At 43.2% G+C, this 27,544-nt stretch overlaps 3 protein-coding genes across 4 annotated transcripts in view; 1 reads left to right on the top strand and 2 right to left on the bottom strand.

The window, feature by feature from the left end:
• Positions 1-1,827: 1,827 nt before the first annotated feature.
• Positions 1,828-13,752, bottom strand: nid1a (nidogen 1a). Its single transcript, XM_005946835.3, has 20 exons — positions 13,458-13,752; positions 11,591-11,893; positions 11,287-11,513; positions 10,923-11,212; positions 10,565-10,705; positions 10,129-10,380; positions 9,649-9,849; positions 9,300-9,533; positions 8,968-9,105; positions 8,145-8,273; positions 7,635-7,772; positions 6,379-6,498; positions 5,705-5,926; positions 5,416-5,588; positions 4,808-4,934; positions 4,552-4,723; positions 4,221-4,378; positions 4,016-4,139; positions 3,185-3,297; positions 1,828-2,627 (listed from the first exon to the last, which is right to left on the bottom strand). The coding sequence occupies exons 1-20, from the start codon at positions 13,659-13,661 to the stop codon at positions 2,503-2,505; spliced, it is 3,591 nt and encodes a 1,196-aa protein (XP_005946897.1). The 5' UTR covers positions 13,662-13,752; the 3' UTR covers positions 1,828-2,502.
• A 4,874-nt stretch (positions 13,753-18,626) lies between these two features.
• gpr137ba (G protein-coupled receptor 137Ba) lies at positions 18,627-24,869 on the top strand. The gene is made up of 7 exons (XM_005946834.3): positions 18,627-19,373; positions 20,864-20,913; positions 21,019-21,241; positions 21,782-21,928; positions 22,357-22,485; positions 22,603-22,724; positions 22,817-24,869. Exons 1-7 carry the CDS (start codon positions 18,993-18,995, stop codon positions 22,923-22,925), a joined length of 1,161 nt encoding a protein of 386 aa, XP_005946896.1. The 5' UTR covers positions 18,627-18,992; the 3' UTR covers positions 22,926-24,869.
• A 38-nt stretch (positions 24,870-24,907) lies between these two features.
• egln1a (egl-9 family hypoxia-inducible factor 1a) overlaps positions 24,908-27,544 on the bottom strand; it is a 37,123-nt gene continuing 34,486 nt past the window's right edge. For both annotated transcript variants that reach the window (XM_005946833.3, XM_005946832.3), the window contains 3 exons: positions 26,021-26,157; positions 25,865-25,932; positions 24,908-25,763 (listed from right to left, as the gene is read on the bottom strand). In XM_005946833.3, the coding sequence (XP_005946895.1) occupies positions 25,708-25,763; positions 25,865-25,932; positions 26,021-26,157 (261 nt within the window). In that variant the 3' untranslated portion in view covers positions 24,908-25,707. The remainder of the gene's footprint in view (positions 25,764-25,864; positions 25,933-26,020; positions 26,158-27,544) is intronic.

Below are 27,544 nucleotides of genomic sequence, written 5' to 3'. Positions count from 1 at the left end.
GAAGTCATAGCAAATGTTTTGTAATAACACCCAAACAGGTACACTAATTTCGCGATTTATTTCCTTGGAAACTATTAATATGATCTAAGACTTAATATGGCTGTGCGTAATGCATAATGCATGTTTAGCCCTTGAAAGCCAAACAGTTAGCTCAAGTTTTCTATGCGCTGATCAGCTTTTTTCCTCAAAGACTTGTCTGAGGGTGCAAATGACCATTGTGTTATTAAGCGCTCACGGTCTGTGGAGTGCCCACTGACTGCTGTTCTGCTCCCAATTGGATAACACGCAAATCATTTTCCAATCAATCAAAGCTTTTAGCCCAGGTGGTGGTGGTGCGTTTGGGGAAGCTCTGTAGATGGCAGAACAGACTGGCAAGCTAATTCATTTTTTCCTCTAAAGTGTAATTTGCTTGTTTGTGCATATCAAAGTGAGAAGCCGCCACACTCGAGACAATTGTCTAAAAATCCCGGCGTTAGGTTATCTTTCTTGCAGATTAGGGTTATTACGAGTATGAAAATGTAGTTGAACTACTTATAAAGTTAAACGAATCGACTGAGGTAATTTTTGCGTAATGACGAATGATCGATGTGTTTAGTGAAAAAAAAAAGAACAAGGATTTGCTGCTTTTATTTATTTTATGGTGACATTACTGTGGGCTTCAGGACACTGAATCCCCCCCCTTATTCATACATTTTAATGGACAGCTGGTAATCAGTGAAGCAAGACAAGCACATCTGTCACAGTTATGAAAAACAGAATTAGCAACTTGGTTCTGGTCACAATCTCCCCTGCTGTTCCTTACCCGTGGCTTGACAGATGGCCAGTAGAGGTAGGCGGACTGAACCAATAGTATCGATTCCAACGCTGGTATTGGTATCAGATCAATAGTAGCACGATAGAATCGATACTTTTTTTCTATCAAACATGCACTTTGAAAAATATCTGAACCTTTTTGATCGTCAGGTCTTTTTTTTATTTATAGTAAATAACACACACACACACACACACACCCTCAGATTCAAAATACATGAAAAGCTGAAAGGTGTGTTTGTTGTGTTAAAGTATTGTGGAAAGTAAAAGACCACAGTGATTCCATGATCATTAAAATGTATTCAGAATTTGCAAAGTGATGATGATTTCTCTAATAAATCCTGACACAATGATCTCCCCAACTTAAGCTATCTTTATAGATTAAAAGTATCAGCATATTTAAAATACTGTCCCAATATTTACTTTGTGTCTGATCAATACCAAATTTTGCAGTCTTGCATAGGACTAATGGTCAGACTTTTTTATTGTTAGACAATGACAGTCACTGATAATTTGGATAGAAAAGGACAGAATTTTATTTTGTTTTCCAGTTATGGTCATAGCATTGTTTTGTGAGATCGAAATGACGATTTGTCTCAGAGTCATATCAAGATATACCCCTAAGGCGTTGATGTGAATGGGACAAGTCACTGGAGAGAGACAGTAACGACTGCTGCGACTCGAAGCAGGTTTTCAATCAGGTTTCAAGTCTTTATGATAAAAATATTCCGGGTTTATTAAAAGCCCCCTTAATGCACCACTGACGTACGTGTCTCCCCCCTCCAGCACACAGACTGCGTGGGTGGCAGCTTTTCTTGATCCTTTTTGAGAAAGAAGAAGCCTCATCCAAGCAGACGCAAAAAATAAGTCATGTGACAAGAAACACACACACACACACACACACACACACACACACACACACACACACACACAGCTTGTTAAAAATAAGCCTGTTGCAAGAAATGGTGTATAATGGCACCTGTGTATAAGTCATCTGCGATAAAAGTCGCGCAGAAATTGTTTAAGAATAAACATTTATTACATTTTCATACATATAAATCTGCAAGACAAGTTATTTATTCAACCATGGCAGGTACTGTATATCACAAGGCATCCCCTTTTTGAGGTTATACAATGGCGACACCTACCGCAACAGCACCAGATATGAATATTTGTAATTCACTTACCTAACACAAGGTGTCGCTGTAAAGCAACAAACTCGGGAGCCCACGGTGTCAGAAAAATGTTTATTCCCTCACATTTCTGCTCAGCATCTAGACTCATCCCACCAGCTTCCCCCCCTACCCTGTTCCACAATAACACTTCCATGAGAAAAAGCCCAGGTTCAGTGTGCAGTAGTGCATGAGATGATGTCATCTACCGCTCTGATAAAGTTCACATTAGAATTACGCATTCCTTCGAGCTTCATTCTCAGTTTTTGTGGACTCAGGAAAAAGGTCACCATGGTAGTGCTTCTACTTACAGTTCATTGTGATTTTATAAATGGGAAATGTAACACACACACAAAAAATGTAGGTAACAATAACAGTGAGCAGTAGAAAAAAAAAAGGCACAGTAAGTTCACCTCTGCTTTTCAGAGGCGGTTCTGGTTCTGCAGCAGTTAGAATTTAGTCATGCTGAGGGGCTCCGGATTTAAAACTTGTCCACTCCGGGAGCGCTGGATGTCTCCTTTCAGTACTCTCTCTCGACGCAGCCCACTTGAGCCGCGTTGTCGGGACACTTGCAGGAACGGCCGTTTGGTGTTGCTAAACACAGGTGGGAGCAGCCACCGTTGTTTCCAGAACAGTAGTTTTGTCCTGACAGACGGAGGGGACAAAGGAAACATTTTACAGCAGGCATCGGTGGGAAATAGCCTTTTCACTGCTTGTTATTAATGCACTAAAAACATCCAAAGGAAGCACGCAGCAATCTCCAGATGTTGGAGGCCCCTTTCCCCTGACTCTGCATTCCCTGGCTTTAGCCTTATCTATAAGAGAGGCTGTTGCCTGGTGCTGTTAGTCATTCCTTTGCTTGATAATAAATACAAGCTGGAAGAATTCCCCCAGTTGCTTAAAGATTAAGAACTGTACTCGTGTTTTTTTTGTTTGTTTGTTTGTTTTGTTTGCAAAGTGCTCTAAAGGATTCTTTAGAGAGCCTGCAGAGGTCACAACTAGGTCAGCCTGGTCCCAAAAAGGAAAAGGAAAGCATAATAAGGTTGGCCTCAAAGGTAGCCCCCAAATATACAAGGGTCAAGCAGTTTCTGCATGCGGCTTTAAAGTGGAGCTGAACATCAGGGTTAGATACCGTGCAAAGATTCGCTTTGAGCATGTGAAGAGGGGGAATTGAAGGGGAATGTGCCATCACAACTTCCTACCTGCAGGACACTGGGCATAGGCTGTGGCGATCCCGTATAACCTGGTCCGCTTCTGAGGCTGGAACTCATCTGACTCCCTGCTGGCATAGCGGTCCACTGCAATCACAGCATCCCTGTTGCAAACACAGTCAGCACAGGAGTTCAGAAATCCAGGACTATCTGAGCTTGCGCAATCATCCGTCCGGCCTCCTTATGTTTCCTACAAAGTCTGTCGAGACTGAGTAAGGCCAAAGAGGGGGATGAGGGTAGGTTTCTTAGCCACAACATGACATAGTTTGTTGTAAACTGTTTAAGTGTGCACCACCCACACCTCCTCCTCTCAACCTTTCTGCGGCCCTGGCGAGATCACAGGGAGGCCCTGTGGAGGTCACTCGCAGACGTCTGGGGCTGAGAAATTGCAAGCAGCTGTCACTTTTTAGGACTCCTCCTCACCTCATGTGCACACTAACACACACACATACTCACACATGCACACACACACAAAGCCCTCCCCCTTTTTTTTCTGCAGTCGCTCAGGAATAAATAACTTACAGACCCGGACACATGTGGAGGAAGCTCCACAATTTCGAGTGTGGGAGCGTCTGAGCCCTGCCACAGAGAATGTAAAGGGGGTTGAGTGTGGGCAGCTTTTTGACCTTTAACCTTCCCTCTCTTTCCTCTGCCTTGACACATTGAATCACAGGTAAAAGTAAAAACCCTGTGTCTTGGGTGCTACAACACCAGTGGGTCTCATTTATAAACAAACTCCAGCTGTAAGAAATATATATATATTTTTTTTCATGATTTAAAAAGGCAGAGTTTGAAAAAACATTCTTAAAATAAAAATCAAACCTTTGCCAGTCGGTGTAGTAGATGTTTTTCCCGAAAGCTGTCATTCCAAAAGGATACTGGATCCTCTCCAAAACCGTACTGCGACTACCCCGACCTGGATCCATGCACTCCATTTTATGCGTGCCTGCAGGCGAGAGACTGTAATTAGTGCTGCTTGCACACAGCAGACACCGTTTCACAGATGAGTCATCCGTCTGAAATCTACCTGCGTCTGCCCAGCAAAGCTGTGAGCTGTGAGGGTCGTAAGTCAAGCCGTTTGGCAGGCCTAGATTGTCTCTAACCAGCACCCGTCTGTTGGATCCATCCATGTAAGATGTCTCAATCTTGGGGGCTTTACGGTTCCAGTCAGCCCAGTATAGGTTACTGTTGGAGGACAGGTGAAGAGTGAGTCTGCTGTGATGTTCAGCAACACTGAATATCAATCTGTTTGTGACTGTTACCTGCTCTTTAAAGTAAATGAGCATCGCAGATTTTCACCGAGAGTACTGTTTAACTCAAACTATGTTCAATAAACAGGCTGTTAAATCGTAACGCACCCGTTGGAAGGGTCAGCGATGATGGCTCGTGGGTTGACGAGGTCGGTGTTTATGAGGACACGTCGGTTAGACCCGTCCAGAGACGCCACCTCGATGTGATCCTTAGCGGAATCCGTCCAGAACATTGTTCGACCCAAGTGGTCGATCGCAATCCCTTCTGGGCTTTCCAAACCTGTTAAAACAGTGCATTTTTTCTGTTTTTTTAAACCTCCTCTTTCAAAATGTAGGGGAACCAATAGCGTGAAGAAAACACTACCTGAACTAATGACAGAAGTGGGCACTCCCCCCTCGATGTTGGCCTTGCTGATGGAGGGAGACGTGATTTCTGTCCAGTACACCATTTTCTCCACACAGTCGTAGGCTACACCAATGATGACCTTCTCCTGTGGAGCCAAGGAGGGTGTGAGCAAACAACAAACCTTTGAAGTGCAGTTTTCGTCACACAACAACGGTCCAGAACGTGGAGCAGATGTGCTTTTTGGATGGTATCGTCGAGACTTTAAATCCAAACAAACTGAGTCACACAGTGAGGAGCTCAAGCAGCTCAAATCAGTGCAACAAGAAAAGCAGACTGCAACTGTAAAGTTGTCTGACTGATGTTAGCAATTAGCTTGAATGTCACCATGTGCCCCCAGTAAAGTGCAAGCTTTGGATGCGAGAAGCAGATGGGGAAAAATCCCAGAGCTGAAGAAAGTTTTAGGACAACAGAGCGCAGTTATTTGTGACTGTTTTCTCATATATTATTTAAATTAAGTAAACAATCCTGACAGGAAATTGTGGCTTTAACTTAAAAATAAGAATAAAACTGCTGCAAAAGCCATATAAAAATTTATGAAATAACTCCTCTCTTAAAGATGAACTTACGGGCAGGTGGAGGACGGGCTTGGCATCGTTCTTTTTCATGTCGTAACCCCCCAGAGGAACATGCTCTATCCTGCCACTCTGGGCAAACAGCAGGTGTGTTCCTGGGGTCAGGGCGTCCACATCGGGCCGTGGCCGGGGTCCGACGGGCGGCAGCCCAGTATTGTGGTCGATACCTAATTGAGACGCACACAAATCAGTTCATCAAAACTCCCGAAGTGTTTGTGCTTCCATAGTTTTTGTTTAATGCCACTGTGAGTGACACTGTCACCTCTTTCTGTGATTTACTCACACATTGGTCTGCTGCCAGGCCCGGTGCGAGTCCCCGAGATCTCCTGTCCATTTTGGTCCACGCACCAGCAATGTCCCGTGCTTCCATGGCACTGCATGGGCTCATATTGACCGTTGTTATCACACGTGGGGATGTAAGCGCCAATCGGAGGCCGCGGCCCCTGTGGGCCAGACACACCCAGGATGCTCTCTCTGTGAACCTCACATCGTGTTTTTGGCCTCCCTGAAGAAAAATATGAAAAGAAAGACTCGAAAATTAACAAATACAGCCTGCAACGAGCTCCCCGAACTTGTTTCTTTTATCTTTTTGGAGTTTTCTAATTTAAATTTCAGCTACACATAAAATTCACATCCTTCACAAGGCATGACAAATTCCTCGCGCTTTCCAGAAGGGAATGAGAAACAGATTCCAGCTGGCACCAATATACTCTGGCGAGGAATTCATTTTCCAAACACCCCCTCCGGCCTAAACGGCTACAAGGCTGTGAATGAAAATGACCCATTTTGCGAAACAACATCAAACAAAAAACTATTACTCGGCTGTCTGAACTCCAGTGAAGGACCTCCAAAACAAACATGTAACTACACAGGCTTTATTTTCAACCCCCAGAATGAATGTGCAGCCAAGCCAACTAACAAATGTTTAAAGCAGTGCAATTCAGAGAGTTCACCTACCAGGAAGGCACTGGAAACCGTCGCCGCTGTAACCTGGCCTGCACTGGCAGGTAAAGGATCCCTCGGTGTTGTAACACACGGCGTCTGAGTGACACCTGCTTTGCTGACACTCGTCTATGTCTTCAGGCAGATGGATGAGATGATGGTGAGATGGATGGATGGAGGATGAGAGAGCAGAAAAAAATCAAATATGAACATTTTCTGTGTCATTTTATGAGTGGAGATCCATGCAGCAGAGCTTGGGTGAACCTTTGACTTAAACTTTCCTCAAATAGCAGATAATCAAGCAAAAATGTGGAAAGAATGGAAGGACCCAGACCAGAGAAACCCCTCCAAAAACCCTACACCCAGACCCGGGACCTCTACACATGAAATTCCCATCTGCTTTTAATGTTTCACTCTTCGGTCTCTGTTGGTGTATTATGCAACCAACCTGACCGCCCACAGTCCCGAGCAGATGGTGTAACAATTCAAATAATTCCTAAGGATGCATTTGGTGAATCAAGTGATTTTGGCCACACTGAACGTAGTCCTTACTTTCAGCAGATTTTTCTTCATGTCCCTCGTTTTTGACCGGTCACACTTAAAGCTGCTTTGATCTTAAGTGTGCCGGACCAGTGAAATTACATGACAAATGTGTAAAATCATTGCCCAGACTGTCCTGTAGTTATAAAATTCAAAGTTTCATTCAGAAAACAAAGCCCTTTTCTGTGAACTCACTGTAAAAAAAACAAAACCATAAATTTCTGTGGTAGATAGTAAAAAAAAACAAAACAGGAAATTTCCATCATTTAATTGTGTATCTATAGATGACTTTGCTGTAGTATAAAGCGGGGTGGGGGGAATCTTTATCAATAGGAAAAGGTGTAAAACTTAAACAAATATAAATAAAGTGAAGTTATAGTGAGTAAAGTTAAAACTGTGTTTCTAAAACTCCGGGGTGGAGTTTTTGCTGGGCCGATTCTGGCCCCTGGGCCTTATGTTTCACACCCCTGCTTTAGAAGCTCCTACTATTTAATTTAATTGTTTAATTTTATTTCATAAATGGAAGGAACAGGGAAAACTGCAAATTCTTACATGCAGCCAACAAACTTTAAGCCTTTTTTTGTCAGTAAAGTTACCTAAAAACTCATTTAATAATAGAAAACACGTAACACTGCTTATTGCAGGTTGGTGAACTAACATGCAAAAAAGAAAACCCACAAACAAACAAACAATGAAAAAAATTCTGAGAGCATTATGTTTGTCTGCAGTACCTTGGCAGCTTCTACCGTCTCCTGTGAACCCTTGTAGGCAGGTGCAGACGTAGGACGAGCCTCCGGCGTAGCTGCACTGAGCATGGGGTGAGCAGGTATGGGTGCCTGCCTCACAGTGGTCCACGGGTCGATCAACCTCTGAGGAGAAGCAGAACAAGTTCTGGGAAATGCTATCAGCGTGAGAAAAATAATGTGTTGACTGGTTTTGGATAGAGCCGCTTAAGTTGGTGAAAAATATGGCGTGAAATTAAGACGAATGAATATACTTTAATATTTATTTAACTGAAATTCAAGTTGGATCCTTTTGGGGCATGCCAGAAAATACGTTACAGCCACCGCGCTGAGCAAAACTAATTTGCTACTGCTGCTACATGTGTTAATAATCACCACAGACTTTTTCATACAATAATGAATTTTATTACAGGTTATGTTTGCACCTCTACCTCCTTAGAACCAGGTGGGGTTTGCCTGATATGAAATACCACTTTACAGCACACAAAAGCCACTTACTAATGCAGGTTCTCTGGTCACTACCGAACTGATACCCCTCTTCGCACTCGCAGCGGAAGGTCCCGGGCTGGTTGTTGCAGATAGCGTTAGGGCCGCAGAGTTGAGGATCCTCTCTGCACTCATCGTTGTCTGATAAAAAAAGAAAAAGAAAGAAAAGAGTAGTGATGAGATGCTAAACTGATAACATTTTTTTTCGTCTGTCTACTGTCTTTTGCTTATCTAATTCAGAGTCACAGAAGAGGCTGGAGCGTATCCCAGCTGTCATAGGATGAGAGGCGGGGTACATCCTGGACAGATCGCCTCTCTGTCCAAGTGCCTTTTTCCTGTTTTTATGTATGTAAAATCCTGGGAAACTTTACGTGTGACGTTGAGTCGTGTAAACAAAATGACTTGATTTAAATAGTCTTGGACTGGGTCAGAGTTTGAGAAGTCTGGTTTGCCAGATAAGTTTTTCATTATCAAATGTTTTGGGATCAAAGAAAAGAGCCTGATTAGATTTATAATAATACTTTTATGATAGCATCTGTCTGAAATTCTTCCTTCCTCTTCCTGTTTGGTCTCTAATGCAAAAGATTTGGTTGTATAGAGGTTGAAATAGCTCTGTTAACCTGGTCTCTGAGTCGGAAATGCTTTGTTTATCCTATGGGACTCCCCCTGCTAATTGTATGATTGTGCCGTTCCCTAGTCAGGAAGGAAGGCTTTAGAAAATCTGGGTTGATTTTAATGATGAGTTTGAAAGATATGGAAACAGTTAGATTTTTTCCAAAAGCAGAAAATAAACTCTAACTGCTCTTTGTTACACAATTAAATATGCAGTTCTTACCATAACATGCGCGTCCATCGCCGCTGAAACCAGCAGCACATTGGCAAGTGAACGTTGCTCCCTCTCCGACTTTGCAAACAGCATTCGTGTCACAGCCGTGTCTTCCGGTTAAGCATGGGTTCTGCTCCGGCTGCCCTCCTGAAAAGGAAAGGTGAATTTTATTTCTAAACAGGTTTTGTTTTGGGTTTTTGAAGCAAAACATACCTATTTTTACCATTTAACAATAGCAACAAAAAGCCTGTCTGGCAAAAATAATCTCTCTGTCAGGACGTTGTTCCTGAGGAAGGAAGTGAGCTCAAACCAAAGGCAGGAAAACGAATACGTCTTCTCACCATTGATGTCCCCGATCTTGCTGGTCAGGGCGAACCGGATGAGTCGTTGTGCAGGATCGTAAATGGCAAAAATGTGGTCCACGCTTAGCATCTGTGTAGGTTTCATGTCTCTCAAAGTCTCGCTATGATAGCAGCCGTTGAAGGAGATTGTCTCACGCCACTGATATCTCCTGGTTTCCCTGGATCCATCCGGCAGAGTCACTACGTAGTCCCGAGTGGACGACGAGGTGATCACTGAAAGGCAAGATGGACACGTTAGAAACGCTCACCTTTTTTCACTTCTTTTATGTCTCGCTCAAAATCAGAAAAGGTGGTGAAATATTGTTCCTCTGTTCAAGTCATGTCTCACAGTTGTTGTTGTACTGGTAGATCTCAGAATACGGGTCGAGCTTTATGGTGGAGCCAAGAGGCACCTCGGCCACCCGGCCCTCCAGGTTGGTGCTCACAATCAGGTGGTCGTGCTCATCGATGCCTTTAAACTCTTGCCTGATGTTCAGCTTTTCATTCCCTGGCATAAAGGTCACCTCAGCCTGCCGAGTGAACTCCCCCCCTGTGGAGGCCAGAGAGGAGGATGTTAACTCTAATACTGGCCCGGGATGAACTTTGTCTCGTGGCCTTCTGTTACAGCTGAGGTAATGCGAGTGGAATTCAGGGAGACAGTGCAGAAGACTGCAGCTGTATGCAAGCTGTGTTTGCAGCAGCGCAAACAGCTTGTTTACAGAAATTTATGCTTCCCACTAGTTTTTTTTGAAACCCTGTAAAAACTACAAGGCAAGCTACTGAATATCACATCATGAGATATCTTCATTGCAGCGTTGTTCTCACTCACCGATGATGCTGAAGCCGTTCTTGAAGCCTGGGTGCTCCAGAGCAAACGCCCACCCAATCACACCACTAATTGACACCAGGGGCTCCAGCGAGGGCCCAACAGTCTCCGGGAGGTCACTGATGGCGACGTAGGCTCGACCCTCATTCGCAACAATGTAAGAATGGAGGTCGATGTTGGCGAACTCCACCGGAGAAGGAGACCTGCCCACAAACACTCTTCCGTGTACTTTGCCGTTCACCCTCTGTGGCTTTCCTGCAAAATCCCCCAAAGAAAACAAAACAAAAACACAGCCACCCCACTGAAGTTACTCACCGAGACGTGCAAACCCACTTCCCTTAAAATGAATTTCATCCAAGAACAGCTAAGATTTCTTCTAATGTTTCCACATCAACCAGCTAATAAAAAACGTCATATTTAAATGCTTTTCTGCGTGTACCTTCTGCCACACACTGTATCCCGTTGCCATAGAAGCCAGAGATGCAATGGCAGCAGTATCCGTTGGCATAGTCCCTGCATTCACCAAACTTGGAGCATTTATTTCTGTTGTTTGCACAGCTGCCAAGGTTGTACGAGAACACTGAAAACATGGGGAACGGTAAGAATACCATGACTGGAACAGCTGATAAGACAAGTACAATAAACATTTATATACGACATACTCTCACTCTCAAAATACACTGTGATAGACAGCATGGCTCAGGAAGCAGAGCTGCAGACAAGCTTGCTACCATCAGCGAGCGTGGGTGAACGGCTCACTAAAAAGCACTCGTTGGATTAAAACATCATAAACTCACCATCTACATTTATAATTGGATCATCCACCTCCACCACCTCCGGGTTCTGTGGTTGGAACTGAACTGGGTGGACTTCAGTCTGTTCCTGCAGATAAGGAGGGTAGGCTACCACCGGTCTGTCAGGGTACAACGGCCTCCTTGCAGCGCTGGACTCCTCATAAGCGTCAACATCTTCTTGTGGTGGAGCCTCAGTGGGCAGCTCAGGGACCTCACCTGGAGCCACGTTGCTAAAAAAGGGAGAAGTCCCAATCTCGTACACCCATACACCCCTCAGGCCAGAGTTCGTCTCCCTGTGGGGGGAAAAGTTTAGATTCTGGGCAGAAAACATGTCTTCAAGAACCGTCATTGTTACCGTCTGACTTACTCTGCTAAAGCTCTAACGGACTGCTCGTCATCAGTGGTGGTGCGGTAGTATGGTCCCTTGATGGAACTGAAGAAACCCCGGACTAAACCCTTACTGAAACCAGCATGCATGATTACATTAGTGTCTCCCACAAGCATGGAGGAAAACTTTATCCCATCCCTTGGATAGAGGACAATAGCGTATGAGGTGGTCTCCAGAGATGCAATAACCAGCTGGAAGGTGTTTCTCTGAGAAACAAAACATTATAGACTCTGTCAGTGATCACATCCACTTTAGATAACTTGAATAACTATGTGACACTCACCTTCTTGATGCCGCTGTCTCCTCTGCTCTCAAGTCCATGGGTGGTGACATCAACCCAGGTGACCACCACAGCATTGGTGGGATTGATTTCGTCGTCTTCAGGGAAAGCCCTGTTGATGTGCTCAGCAGCGCGGCGTAGAATATCAGGACTGGAGTCCTCTCGGAAGAAAACTTTCCCCACACCATCGCTCGTGTGCAGGTCTCCTTGCAGAGCTGCAATCATGCCAAATTTTGGGGGCATTTTGCCAAGATACGTCAGCTCGCTTTCTGGCTCTGTTGTGGCGACGAACCCATTGGTATTAATCTGAAACGAAAAGCTAAAATCATTAATCCAGAAGACAGAAACTGAAATGAAATCCCTGCGATGTTGTACACAGTTTTATTCTTGACACAACTTGAACTGTTTCACAGGGGATACAATCTGACCCACTTTGATCTTCATTGCAGTAATGATTTGAGTCAGCAGCTATGTCCCACTACTGTGCTAATGAACAAACAAGATGCTATTTAACGCAGTCTTTACACACTTGCAGTGGGAACACATGCAAGGCTCGTAAAAAAGAAAGAAAAAAGCGCTCGTGTGAAGAAAACATGCCCAGACACACACTGGACATGGGGGCTCCTTCACTTCCTGACCAAAGGAAAAAACAAAAGGTTTCCTGTCCTTGCCCCCGATGAGTAGCCCCAGAGAGCCTAAAGATTGCGCACTAAATGTCATTACAGAAACTTCCTGCCAAAATGGAGGGTAGATCTGGGAAAATGATCAGTGATCCTATTTACAGAGGTGCTGCAGATAGAGAGCTCTAAGGTTAGTGGTTAACATGTAAGTGCTCAGTAAAAAATGGATCATACTCATGAAGGGTGAGAAGAATCATCCCCCCCACCCCAGGGCAGAGACAGTTCAGGGCAGACCGTCTCAGAGATGAAAACAAAACTCTTGAGGGCATCTTGACTGCAGCGCAGAAATATGTTTGTGGTGGGTAATGGAAGGTTAACCTGGAGGCAGTCAGCAGACTAATTGGTGAACGCTGCATTCATGTGTTTCATTTAAGCTTCAGGCTCATGTGTTAATCACGTTAATCATTGTCTCTGCACGATCTCCTTAAATGGAGCTCGTGCAGAGACAGCCTCCACTGGGTTGAGACTGGACAGGCTACTGTGGAATGAATGGCAAGCTTTACTAAAGAAGAAACTTTCATTTTAAGAGCTTGAATGCTTGGTAGAAACATCTTTATGCATAAAACATCAGCAAAGCTTTGGCGAATGCATCTGTTAGTGTAATCACTGCGTCATGGCACAGTTTACTCATGCAGCACTGAAACAGAGATGTAGCACTTTTCTTTGAAACCAGAACTGCGGGAATAAAGGGCTGTTTGTCCGTTCCACACAATGGTGCGGCTTTTAAAAACACTATAGGCCAACAGTTAATATTCTAGCAAATCATACAGTTTTACATGATTTACTGCATTTATTCCAGAAACAAACCTCCCAGTGACCACTCTGTAAAGTTCTCTGTCTCATCACTGGGTGTTTTTAGGATGGATTGCAAAATAAGGTTTGGTATTTGGTATCGGCAGTAAAATGATAACCTCGAGGGAAACAAAGAAATGCCTGGGCACATGCTTTCGACATGATACAGTCGCATCTGCATATAAGAAATCCAGTATTTACAAATACTCCACAGACAAGGAAAAAATCATACGCTGCTGGAACTCCGTTTTCCAACTTCCAGGAACTGTTTAAATTCACTCCATTTCTGGCTACCGCGCAATTGCGCAAGAACTACGGACGTTTGATGACCAGTAAAGCCAACGCAAGTGCATTAATGTTAATAATAATAATCATCAAAAGGTTAAGAATTAACTTACAAAGATGCTGAGGAAAGTGCCATCATAAAACAACACCGGTTTGCTCAGATCCAGTCGGTACGTCTGATCATTCCCTGGCTCCAGTAACTGGTCTCTTGCGCTCGGACCAAAAGGAAAAAGCTCGTCTCGACTTATGCTCTTTACCGAGACCACAAATCCGAGAAAACTCAGACAAGCAATCCAGCCTTGCTCCTTCCAACCCATGGTCCGTCTTTCAGAGGGAGCTAAACAGTCCTGCGTTAAAGGCGCGAGTGATACATCCAACCCAGTAGTTGTAGAAAGAGTTGTGGGCGGTCACTAACTCACAGTGGAGTTTCAGTGAGAGGTAGCCCAAACTTTGCTTTCATTAATGTTCCTGAAACAAATGGTATGGTGCTGTTGTTGTTGTTTTCTTTTTATAATGGCATGCACTTTGACTGAGTCAAATTAAACTCTGAGAAGAGCTAAGGTCATTTGCAGATCCTTTATTTAAAATTCTTGAAACGGATTATTGCAGTGTTGCCAATACAGTAGAAAACAGACAGCTATGTGCAGATTATAAGTGGATTTAATAGAAGGGCCACTGTCTCTGGAGGAACAACACTGAAGCTGTATTGGCAGGTTTGGACACAGGCCAGCAGGCCATCAGAGCATGGACCAGTAACCGGCAACAGAGCCCCATGCCCGGTTTGACTGAAACATTATGTAAAGGACAATATCACAAAGCACTGTACCATACACTAATCATTTGAGGCATGTGCTGAGGCTATCAGACTCATCTCCAGTTGGGATAATGAGAGTCATGCCGGTACAGTAATATGCTTCAACTTGGAGCTGTTTTTGAGATGCTTAGTGAACCGTCCAACTCTTCGGTCCACAGTGCTCTGACAGTTGGTATCCACGGTCCCCCACAAAGGGTTTTTGCAAATGTTTACCATCACTCCAAAATGCAGACTCCTCCACTGCTGTAGCTCTTAAAGTATCTTCAATGACAAATTAACTCCAAGACCTAGAATGATTTCCAAAGTATCTGATATGTTTAGACAATGTTTCTGTGGTTTTCTCATAAATACCACCAGGAGGAGATTTCTTTAAACAAGACAGTGATTTATGAAGCTGCCTAATGTTGTGATAAAACACCCAACATTAACTTCTTTTTCAAACCTGCTGAGACTGTGTAAATGAAATATTTCTTCTGTTCTCTGAGCTGCAAAATAGTTGCATATTTAATCATCTGGGAATTTACCCAGCTGTATTTATTTATTTAGAAAGAGATCTTGACCCCCCCCAATGTTCAGCACAAAGTTAGGCCGATGATCAAGCATTAGTAATAACTGGCAATGAGTCTTTTCGAGTATGAACGGCCTGTTTAAGGTCACGTCAAAGCATCTCAATCTGATGTAAGTCCAGACTTTGACTAGGCCACTCAAAAACCTCCCCCTGGACTTGTTGATTTATGAACTCTGAACTTAACTGACACAAGTGAGATCTGCAGTTCTTTAGATGTTGTTCTCTGTGCTTTTGTAACCTCCTGAATGGATCATTAAAGGGTTATTGGAATAATTTTGATAGGCTGGCCTTTCCTGGGAATGTTCAAGATGTCGTTCCAAGGTTTTTCCATTTGTAGATAATGGCTCCTACCGTGCTTCACTGAAGTCCCAAAACCTTAGAAATTATACTTCCAAAGGGATCTCAGATGTTGAGATCTCTTAGTCTACTTCAGTCTGACGGACAGGGTCTGTCACACACACACACACACACACACACACACACACACACACACACACACACACACACACACACACACACACACACGAAATGTTTAAAAGATGAAATATTTGATGATCTGAAACATTTAAGTGTAACAAATATGCAAAAAAAGAAGAAATCAGGAAGAGAGCACATACTTTTTCACAGCACCGAACATGCTGTGGTTCCAAGATCAGCAAGACAGTATCCCCCAATATCTTTCTGTTTTTCTACAGCTAAAAGGCGCCACCTCGTGGTCACTTTGTGGGATTTCCATTTGTGGTTTCTAAACGCCTACCCCACAGATTCACATGGCTTCAAAATTAATCTGCATACACCATATTTAAATAACAGAGTGCACTTGTATTTCCTTAACACAGATTTAGATTGTTATATATGGGCTGCAGAGAATGTTATTCATAACAGCACATTGTTTGTAGGAAATAAAATGGATCTCTCTGCGTTTGAATGATGAGACACAATGGACCCTTGTTGGGATATTTACATCAGAGCTGGTGATGCCATTAGCTCTGACTTGTTACTGTCTGAGCGAGTCTGCTTTCTCTTACCAAGTTGCCTAGGAACCAGGCTGGTGTTTGATGTGTCTATAACAGGATGCTGTGGCCTGATAATCAGACTGAAGTGCTATTTCATTATCACTCCAATACTGTTACAGATGAAACCAGAGATGCAGGCAATATGAAGGGCTGCAGGCAGGCTGAAGTAATTCTGAGTGAACAAAGAAACCGATATATACCATGTACAAGGAGGTTTTATGCTATTTGCATAGACTGACAGTACACAGCCACAACAGTGAAACCACTGACTGGTCAGTTTACTGCAATGTTCTGCTGGGAAATGCCTTGAGTCCTGGCATTCATGTGGATGTTACTTTGACACTTACCACCCACCTAAACTTTGGAATGGACTAAGACATCCATCCACACCTCCCACTCCATGTCAGAGCAATGGTATCCCCCAACAGCAGAACAGTTCATCCCAGCACTCTGTACAAACTGCACTGACCTGGCCTAATTAAGACATGCCGTAATTAAGCCTCTTGTCGAATTATACATCTTTGAAGTAAAAATCTATGCATTTATGTTCGCATTTACACAGGCCAAACACAAAATCACATATCTCTGATATTGGAGAGTACCAACCTGTGGTTTCACAGCCAAGGCGGAGGTACTGTAGCTGACGGCATCCTGTTTGGTGTCTGGCTGGCACTGTCCCAGTGTGCTAAAAGATTAATGGATCACAGTGACCTCCATCCTTGACATTCTTCGTGTTCACATGCCCTGGTCTTGTGAAACCAAAACCTTGCTGCTAGGATATTTACCATAACAAACAAACGTCCCTTAGATTTCTGTGCACATTGGGTAAATAACCGATTGGGTCATAAACTGAATTATGTGACTTGCGGTTGGAATTACAGGGAAATGTTACATTTGATTTCATTTTCATTTTTAAAACACAAAAAGTGTTTTATTTGTGACCAGGTGGACTATTCAATGTATGAAAACTATATGAGGTCTTCTGAAACTCAGGATGTAGTTTAAAATGTGGCAGAAAATAATCCTGATGATGTCATGAAAGCCATGGGACTTACTTTTTTAAATGAAAAAGCTACATCGCAAGATGTATCTGTGAAGTTCTAAAATTGTGGGTGTTTTCCAGGCAGGAAAGGTCAAATGAAGAACCGATCTGCTTCATCAAAGCTGTAGCATTCAGTATTTTTGGATCATGACTCATAACAGGAACTAAAAGTCAGGAAACGATCGCCTCTGTAGGATTAGTTCAAACATTTGTTGACCATTTAAAAGTTTGTCTTTCGCCAAGGTTGGCTGTTTCTTTATGATAATTTAACTGTATAAACAGTGTCTTTATACCAACCTATCATACTTTTTTCTTATTTTGTGTCATCAACATACTCTTACAGTGCTGCATATTCATATTAAACATGGAAAAAGTCTACAATAATGACATCAGTGTCTTCTCAGAGAGTCAAAACCTCAGGTTTCAACTGCTCAGACAGACTTTTCTGCTCTGGGATCTAGATCATGTTCAGTATTACACCCTTTATTTAAACAGGATGTCCCCCTTTGATCAAGAAAGAATGTACATAGAAATAGAAAGACACATTATACATAGTTGAGGAAAAGTATGCATGAGAATGATTTCAGATTCATAAATAGATCATTTTGAAATGTTCTGGTAACATCAGAAAATGTAGCTCCATGTTTATTTATTTCTGTATTTGTTGGAGCTCATTCCAGTTACAGGCAGTAAGGTTTCTAAATCCAGTTTTTTGAAGTTCAGTGTGAATAAGAGGCAAAGCTAATGTTAGAAAGTCCTGTGACCTGACGCATTAAAGTGATGTCCTGAAAGAGGCAAACACCTCTGACTGTGAGCACAGCACCGGCGGTTCAAACCGGAAAAAAAATCATTACTTTATTGACCTCATTCAATTCTTGTGTCCTTTTTGTAAATTCAATTTTTGCCCTGTTTTACGATTGGCTTGTCAGTCATCTGTAAGGACCTTTGGACTGCAATAATCTATTAAATATACAAATACATTCTGATTAACTGTAATTTGAAATGAGATAACCTCGAAAGTATGAGGCTCTGTCTTGTAAAGAGGACAAGTGCCAGACGCTAAATAAAAATAACATTTTCCTCCTTTTTGTATGCAAATGTATCTCATTAAGAATAATTAATTCATTAATTACCGTATAATAAGTCTTTAAACTTCATAAAAATTTTAAACCGTAATGTTGATCTGGGATTTACACGTTCTCGTTCAAAACATGAGGTTATTACAGTAAGTAAAACTAGATGCGAATAAAATAAATAAATAAATCGAGTAAAAAGCTTCAGTTTTAATATTTGTTAATTTGGTTAAATTTATTCTCAGAACTTACCTGATGAGGCTTTGGCGGACATGTTCATTACATTGTTTCAGTATAATACCTTTCCAGATTTTCCTGAATCTTACCCCTGACACATTCTCTCCATACATTAACAGGAATTCAATAAAGGAAACAACTAATACTGAAACTAATAAAAACCGAAGTAAAAATATTTTTTACGTACTAAAAACTAAACTGAAACTAAAAAATTATAAAACGTCAAAAACTAGTTACTTTCCACTCTGGAAAGGAACTGAAACTAAACTGAGTAAAAAATAAATACATTTCAAAAAGTCAAAATGAAAGAAAAATAAAAACTGATTAAGGATCCTGACTTTTGTCATTAAACTGTGTGAACAGGAAGGGCAGCTTCCCCTGCGTGATTAATTATACTCTTTTTTTCACTCATCTTGATGAACTGAAGGTAAACACATGTAAACTCTCCCGGGATCTGCGCTGCGGTGGGAAACCCCTCCGCGGGGTTAAAGGTACGGCGACGTGCGTCAGCTGATGCGTCGCGTCGCGTAAACGAGTGAGCAGAACGGAGCGGATGGGGGCGCTGGAGGAGGCTGGTCCTCTCTCGGAGCTCCTGCTTGCAACTCTGAGCGGCTTCCTGCTCTCTCTCCTGACAAACGGCTCATTCTCATCGCTGATCATGTGCTTCGCTCTCCGGATCGGCTGCAGGAAGTTGGACTTGCTGCGTTTTTTCCCTCCTCGCTCGTCTTGACAGCCTTGTTTTCTCCTCCCCCTTTCTCCTGTTTTCCCTCTGGCTTCCATCTCTCTCTTCAGCCGGCCGTGAGAGAGAGACAAGAGCCGACAAGCTGGCTGTGTGAAGCCGCAGGAGCTGGCGGTGATCACCCCCCCTCCTTCTCACCCCGGACACAGAGAGCAGGTCATGGAGGCTCTGGCGGAGGAGAAGGGGCTCTGGGCGTCGGACGACTCGCAGCCCCTGCCTACTTTGAGCCCGGCCGTGCCACCCTACGTCACTTTGGGCCTGACGGTGGTCTACACCGTCTTTTACTCTCTCCTCTTCATCTTCATCTACATCCAGCTCTGGCTGGTCCTGCGGTACCGACACAAGCGCTTCAGCTACCAGACCGTGTTCCTGTTTCTGTGCCTGCTGTGGTCGGCGCTGCGCACCGTGCTTTTCTCCTTCTACTTCAAGAACTTTGTCACGGCCAACACTCTGGGACCCTTTCCCTTCTGGCTGCTCTATTGCTTCCCCGTTTGCCTGCAGTTCTTCACGCTCTGCCTCATGAACCTGTACTTTGCGCAGGTGAGTTGCTCAGATGTTATTTTTCTTTTTCGTGTGCCAGCACAGTGTTTGATTAATGAGGGAAGTCTATGTCTGGGCTAAAAAAATTGTGTCACACCCCAGCTGGTTTATAAACCAGTTAGTCCAACATCCAACTTGCAGTGTGATAATGAACTAGCAAACAAACTAAATGTGGGGCAAAGAGTAGATTTGAGTGGGATAATGTGGAAATGCTGAGAGCTGCTTTAAAACACTGATGTATGCGATTGTTCTGTGTATTCTACTGTCATGGAGGGAGGACGGGGAGAAAGGTGGACCACCTGGTCACTCTAGGTATAGCCTCCAGCCAGTCAAGGCAGATCGCTGCCCCTCTGTGAGCCTGATTCTGTTGGAGGTTTCTTCCTGATAAAAGGGAGTTCTTCATTCCCACTGTCGCCAGGTGCTTGCTCACAGAAGGTCATCTGATTGTTGGGGTTGTCATAGTACTTTTGTTGGGACTTTACCTTCCACTCTAAAGCACCTTGAGGAGACTGTTATTGTGATTTGGTGCTATATAAATAAAATTCATTTGCATTGAACAAGTTGGCCAGTTTAAACACATTTTGATAATATGGTAAATGACCTGTATTTGTATAGCGCTTTACTAGTCCCTAAGGACCCCAAAGCGCTTTACACATCCAGTCATCCACCCATCACACACAGGTAATGGCAAGCTACATTGTAGCCTCAGCCACCCTGGGGCGCACTGACAGAGGCGAGGCTGCCGGACACTGGCGCCACCGGTCCCTCTGACCACCCCTTTCAACGGGTGAAATGTCTTGCCCAAGGACACAACGACCGAGACTGTCCAAGCTGGGCCTCGAACCGGCAACCTTCCGATTACAAGGCGAACTCCCAACTCTTGAGCCACAATTGCCCCCTATGGACCTAATATAGGTCCATAAACCTCATGTCATAATTTTCTTATGCCCACCCACTATGGCTGGATGGATGGCTCTATTTATTTTTTAATTTTTCAGGATTTTGAATTTTAGAGAGGCATTGTCAGGATACAGGCCATGACCCCGGGCTTGACATGCCACTGTAACGGTGATTCATATAGGAAGTAAGTCGTCCACTGAATATTACCTGTTGCTCTCAGTGCAACAGACTCCCATTCACATCAGGTGCAAAAGTAGGATGCAGTGAATCATTCCTTCAACTGCTTACATAATCCAGATACAAAATAATAGCTCCTCTGGCCTCTGCCTGAAGCCTATTTTTAGCGTAAATCCTATTGCGCTTGATGTGAGTCACAGTTGCGAACGAGAAGCGAGGCTCAAAGCTTCTGAGGCCCTGCGCTGTGTGACCATTGCATATCCGAAGTTCAGCTCTAAATCGTTTTACAGCCTGGAGGTTCCTGTTTAATCAGAGTGTCTTGTGCGTTTCGGAGAGCAAGAACAGAGAAGTGAAAGCAGTCTGACACAAGGCCATTGCTCATTTGAATGAAACTGTTTGTTTCCTTTTCACAGGTTATTTTTAAGGCAAAGTCCAAATATGCACCGGAGCTTTTGAAGTACAGGTAAGACCAGCTGGTGGACTTAAATAAAATAAAGAGTCTTATTCTTTTTAATAGTAATTTTTGGGGTTAATAAATCTTTGCCTATTTTTGTTTCCTCACCACCAGGCTGCCACTGTATCTCACCTTCCTGTTCATCAGCCTGGTGTTTTTAGTTGTCAATTTGGTGTGCGCCCTGCTGGTGAGGATGTCCTCTGCAGAAGCCCACACCATCGTGCTGGTGAGGGTCGCGATCAACGACACGCTCTTCGTCCTGTGCGCCATCTCGCTGGCCTTGTGTCTTTACAAGATCGCCAAGATGTCGCTGGCCAACATTTACCTGGAGTCCAAGGTGAGATGTCCTGCAACTCAAAGTCAGGCAGGATTGGTGCGGTGTAGACTTCCTGAACACTGCCACTTACGACTGATTTAACAGCCGGTGCGTCACTAGCATCAAAAGGTATTGTGCACCCTTGTATGAAGAGTCACTTCTGCACATAATTTGTGCTTGCCACGTAGAGATAGTTCCCTAGCAACTGGGCGTCGTTCTTGTGCGTGACAAATTGTGCTGCGGTGCATACGAAAGCTTAAGGTTCGATGCGGTGTGGACATGCTTCTTGTATCCCAATCACACCTTAAAGATACAGAAATTTCTCCAGTGCATGAAGGAGGTCTGTTTTCCAAGTTTTGAGCATGCTGATGCAAAAAACCCAGCAGCACAGTTTCATGAAACTTAGTGGAGTGGTGAGGCGTGGAAAGGGGAAGCACATAATATTTTTAGTGACGATCTAGAGCACTTTCTTTAAGCCATTTCTTGACGTCTCACCAGTTTGTCTTCTTTTCAGCCTAACATGAATTCACGAGTCATTCTGTTTTGTTTTTTAAACTGAAGGGGACATCAGTGTGCCAGGTGACGATTATAGGAGCCATCGTCATCCTTCTGTACGCATCCAGGGCCTGCTACAATCTGGTGGTGTTGGCGCTCTCAAACAAGAGTATTAACTCCTTTGACTATGACTGGTACAACGTTTCAGACCAGGTGAATCACTGGGGGAGGGGGTTAACAGTTTGAGTGCCTTTTTCCGAAAATGTCATTTGGTTTCCTGTCTAACTGGATAAGAGGAATGATTGCTCTCTATAGTAAATCGATACCTCACAAAGAGACTGTAGGAAGTGTGGAAACAAGGGGAAGCAGCTATGCTAGCTCAGACCGGCCCATCTAAAGCTTACTTTTTTGTTTCTTTGCTCTGCTGCAAATATGTAACAAAAAGTGGGTTTTACTGCAAGTTCTAGAGAAATCAGTCTGTTTTCCAGCTCCTTTAAATATTTTATCTCTTATCTCTTAAAAGCCAATTAGCTGTGTTTGACTGTTCAGACTAGCTGGTCAGAATTTAGTAAGACTTGCATGTGTCCCCTTTTTGCTCTCATGTTATTCTAAAATGCATGCTTAAATTTTTTTTCTTTCAGGCAGACCTACAGTCGACTCTGGGCGACACCGGCTACATCGTCTTCGGAGTGATCTTGTTCGTGTGGGAGCTGCTCCCCACATCTCTTGTCGTTTTCTTCTTCAGAGTTCGACAGCCTAAACTGGACAGGGTGAGCCAGCAGTTACCTTAAACCAGTCAGGAACCCTCCTTGAGATCACAGGTTTATAAGGAGGACAGTTACCTTTGAGTGTTTGCGCTGATGCCTTCTGTTTGTCTTGCACCGCAGAGCGGCACTGGGCTTCCTGGTCACATCTTCTCCTCTAGGGCCTATTTCTTTGACAACCCGCGGCGTTACGACAGTGACGATGACCTAGCGTGGAGCATAATGCCCCAAAACATCCAAGCCAGGTAAGCGTGCCACAACCTGTTCCCTGGAAACTGCTGCACAGGAAAAAAATGTTCATGAGATGCTTCAAGTGTTTTGATTTTTGACTTTCTAGTCTCGCCGCCGACAGTTATGAGTGGGGGAGCCAAAGCGGCGGCATCGGCGCCTACATCGGCGATGACAGTTGCAACTTCACTCCTCCAGAGGAGCTCAGCCACTACTGACAGGAGGCCATGATGACTTCCTCGGACCTGTGGCTTTGTTTTTGTTTTTTTAAATTGTAAAGTTTTGCACACTGACTGACCGACCAAGGCACACTGGGATCAAAGTGCCCTTCAGACTACAAACATCCAATTTTCTATTTTGTCTAAAGAACTAATAGACTTTTGTTGCCAGTATGTATACAGACCCAGTAAAGGGACGTGATTTTGCACACACTTTGTACAAAGCCTGATCTGCTTGTAAAGGTTTATATTGAATATTACTTAATATATATCCTGATCTCTGTAATATGTCCTGTATTTCTGTTTTATGTAACATCTATGAAGAAATTTCCTTTTTTCCATACAGATTTGTTTATATAGAGAAGATATTCATTTAGTTCATATTAAAAAACAAAAAAGAAAAATACTGTACAAATGAAGTTTAGTTTTAATATCACACCAGAATAGTTTCTATGTGGATCACGTACAGCTTTGGCAGCTACAGATTCTCATCTTTTTGTACAAAAAATGTGTGGAGACTTCTGTAGCACCTGGAGTCATCTATGACATTAACACATGAGGAGTATGTCTTTTCCTTTTAGGAATCTAGTAATTCTCAGTACATAAATGTCAGTGCCTTGAGCTAGATAAGCACAAGAAACTAACGGTAAAGATACTTGACTTCAACAGTCTTGCTAGAAAGCAGAAAGAGATGGCTTTCCTCTCCAGCTTCTATTAATGAAACACTCAAAGGAGAACTCACAAGGGTTTGTGGTCACTTAGGAACAGAAAATCAAAAAAACAAGATTAGGTACTGATGACTAAACTCTCTTTAGGGAGTGATCCATTTTCTTTGAACACCTGACAACGAGGACTTGTCCTCTCTGCTATTGGAAGCGTGGGGGGTCATCTTCAAAGATCTGAAGCCTTCTCCAAAGACTAAAGAAGAGTGAATAGAAACTGTGTCTGGCAGGTGATTTAAAAGAACCTCAACATTGTGTCAAATTGTTCTACAGTAAATGAGATTTCAGCGCAGCATCTGCAGATGACTAGAAAAAACTGGATAGCTGAGATAACCACATTGATGAAAACCAAATAGAGCTTGCTAGAAGAATAACCTCATTTCCCCCATGACAAGATGATGGCGCAGATGTTACAGTTTGTGGTTGCTTCACTGCCTCTGAAATTTGGCAGCGTGCAGTTGTGGGTTTCACAATGGAAAAAAAGCCAGTTACTACTATTCAAATCTAATCTATCTGTACTTAATGCGATGGAGCATTTTAATTTCTGTCCTTTTAAACTGCAACTCCAATATCACAAATTTTAGCTGTGTCACCTTTACTCATGGCAAATCTTCAAACCCTACATAACACAAATAGGTTTAGGTGAACCCATGACGACTGTTACATAATGATCATGCTCAGTGACTAATAACAGCTTCTGCAGCCCTGACACATTTTCCCATTGAGCTTTGATGAAAAGGAGAGCACTTCTGAGCACAGACACGTCAGCTCTTCTCTAGAACGTAACTGCGTAAAATAACGAAAAACCAAAAAGAGCACAAAGACAGCATATCAATTGTTGAAACTGAGAAATTTTTATTTTTATTTCCAAAAATAGATGCTCATTTCAATTTGAAGCCAGCAACGCATCTACGGACAAAAAACCTCCAAACAAACAAACAAAAAAAAGATGCAGTACAGCAAGTTTCCTGCAGGGAGCAGCACAGATCTTTGTACTGTATATGGTGCAACCAGGACTGCACATAAAAACAGAGTCCTTGTCAAGGATACTGTCTAAGCATGTGTCTTGCAAACTTGATGTTGAGTCCGATAATTCATGTTAAGCCTGAATAATGTGAGGAAAAACTGCATAAGACTGTTTGACATTGGAAAATGACGATTTGCAATAAAACCAAATCTGAAAAGTGCTTTTAGCAACACAGTTCATGCCTTTTTTAAAAAATTTTTTTTTTTTTTGGGGGGTTTTTTTTTTTTTTGGGGGGGGGGGGCTTGCACTTGCTTAGAGAGTTCAAATACTGCTTAGTCCAGACATGCTGGATTAAAACAAATTAAACACGCTTTAAAAATATTTGCTCATGCAGCGTGTGGAAGGTTGGTATGCGTAAATAAACTGACTCAGAAATCACGTTTCAGGTAGCCTTAAGATGCATTTCTGCGCATATTCACATTGCGACGCTGAAAATACAAATGATCAGTCAGCGCGAGTTCATGTATCCTCCATTAGCATCTACTGCGCTGCAGAAGAACTTAAACTAAGACGTTCTGTCGGGAATCTGAATTTTAGATCATTTCTGAAATGACTGCAAACATAAGCACATACAGTAGCTTATTATAACAGCTGATTCATTGTGAAAAGCATAACACATGACAAATTTGCAGAACACTGTACCTTTAAGAAATAAACAGCAAAAAAAAGAAAAAAAAAGATGAAGACTTGCTCTGAGCTTAATACCTGTTCAAAGCAAATGGCTGAAAATGTCAGTTGTAACATAAGCTTCCTTCACCAGAGGTGAAAGAAAATAGAGCAAAAACAACATACTATCCCTTTCAGTACAATGTTATGACATTCAAGTTCCGCTGGGTCGCAGAGGTTGGCTGAAAATGAACAGAAATCACCAGATTTTTGTCTGTTTTTTCTCTCTCCATAAGCACAGATCTTCCACCCACTCATACTAAAATCTGCTATATGGCAGTTAAAACACACACTCGCACGCTCACTATAGGCCACATTCTTAGGACAGAGCACTTAATGGCTGTTTGCAGGGGAACTGTGCATGCCACTAGCTGGGATCTGACGATTTGTTGAGATCAACCTTTACTCCTTTATCCCCCGCACCTGCACGCAAGGGAAACAAACACACAAGAGATGACGTAAGACATCACAAAGGGGTTGATACCCAGAAGCAAAGACTGTGCAGTTGATACGCTAAATCCTACCTGTTAAGTACTTTTCTTTAGCTCTGGCTCGCTCGTCTGCGTCAAAATACCACACAGTGATGGCATACCTGTGAAGATGGAACGGGAGCAGTGAGCCTCCCGTAAAAGAGAACGAGACTGTCTGAGCATGTGCAGCGGACACACTTAGACACTGACCTTGTGGCGTAAGCGGGCTGAACCTCGTGAGGGTTCCGTCTGTCCGACCAGAACAAAAGCAGACGGTCAAATTTTGGCTCTATGTCGGCAAACTGGGCCTTTCCCTCTGGGAAGATTCGAAGAAGGCCTCCATGTTCCTGGAAGAGCAGAACACGAATAAACAACCCCATTATGTATACAAATCAGGACAAAGCAATAGCAGGAAGGTAAAGCGAGACCGTAGGAAGCAAACATATGTGAAGCTTCTGCAGTGATCACATCTCTGGACTTAATCTTCATCGCTGACAGGTAACTATTCAGAGACAGGAGGCCCCCACAATAAACACATGTACTACTCATAAAACAGACACTTAAAAGCTTCTTAAGTTATCAACGTGGAACGATAGTGTCGAAGGAAAAGGGCTGTCCAACTCCAAGGGCAAGGAGGAAAGCTCAGGATAGGAAGCAGCAGCGGGGGACGGCTTTCCTGTGGAGGGATAGGAAGAATAACCCACAGGAAAACTGCTGTGGCTGGATAAAGGAGCTGGGGAGTGAAAAAGCAGATTGCTGCAAGCGTGCCGCTTAAACTCTCACACAGCTGATATGATAGCCCTCTCTTCACACGCAAGCTGGCACAGTATAAAGGCTCACACCCTAATGTAATGCTATTCCCATGTACAGTGAATGAGGGGGAATGCCAATGGTGTGACCAAACTAAATAAAGCACAATAGCGACAAAGAAGATGAGAGAAATGGTTTTCCCCTGCAATTTGAGTCAACGAGCTCAGGGACCACTCATTTTAACAGCAGTTTAACTCCATGTATGTGATTTTAATTTAATTCTATTTATACAGCGCCAAACCTCAGCAACAGTTGCTTCAACGCACTTTATATTCTAAGGTAAAGACCCTACAATAATGGAGAGAAAACCACAACAATCCGTCAACGTCCATGACACCCTAATTGGCGAAAGTGGGAAGGAAAATCTCCAGTTTAACAGGAAGTACTTTCAGAACCAGGCTCAGGGAGGGGCAGCCACCTGGCCTGACCATTATTATGCAGGCCTGCAGATGAGGTTGTATGGATTAACCCAACCAGGATTACCCTTTGCCTAAAGGGCACGACCTCCTGACCCACATGGAGCTGAACTGAACATGCTGAATGCAGCAAATGCTAGCATGGCTATAGACTCTTAGGCTATCCTCAAATACAGAATCAGGGCTGGAGTCCATCCTGTAGTTCATCCAGTCAGTAAAGTCATGTAAGTCGAAAAAAAGCCCAAGACATGATTGGAATTAATATTCAATAGTTAGCTGTGCTCTGGATCACCAGTGCAACTCTTTATTATTGATTACAGCTAATTACATCAACAGATTGCCACAAACTATTGTCCTTATGCTCAATAGTTCAGATCTGGCGTTTGGAATTATTTTGGTTTTCATGTGACGTATGACCCTGAAGGTAAGCGCGTCATGAACTAAAATAAAACAGTATGTTGGATGTGCCACGCAATGCTCAATTACATGGGTGGGAACTAGTATGTTA

The sequence above is a fragment of the Haplochromis burtoni genome, unplaced genomic scaffold, assembly GCF_018398535.1.
Source record: "Haplochromis burtoni strain Fernald_Lab_line unplaced genomic scaffold, NCSU_Asbu1 Contig_499, whole genome shotgun sequence".
Classification (NCBI taxonomy): Eukaryota; Metazoa; Chordata; class Actinopteri; order Cichliformes; family Cichlidae; genus Haplochromis; species Haplochromis burtoni.
Note: the sequence above shows the minus strand (reverse complement) of the source record. Positions and strands in the feature narration are given on the sequence as shown.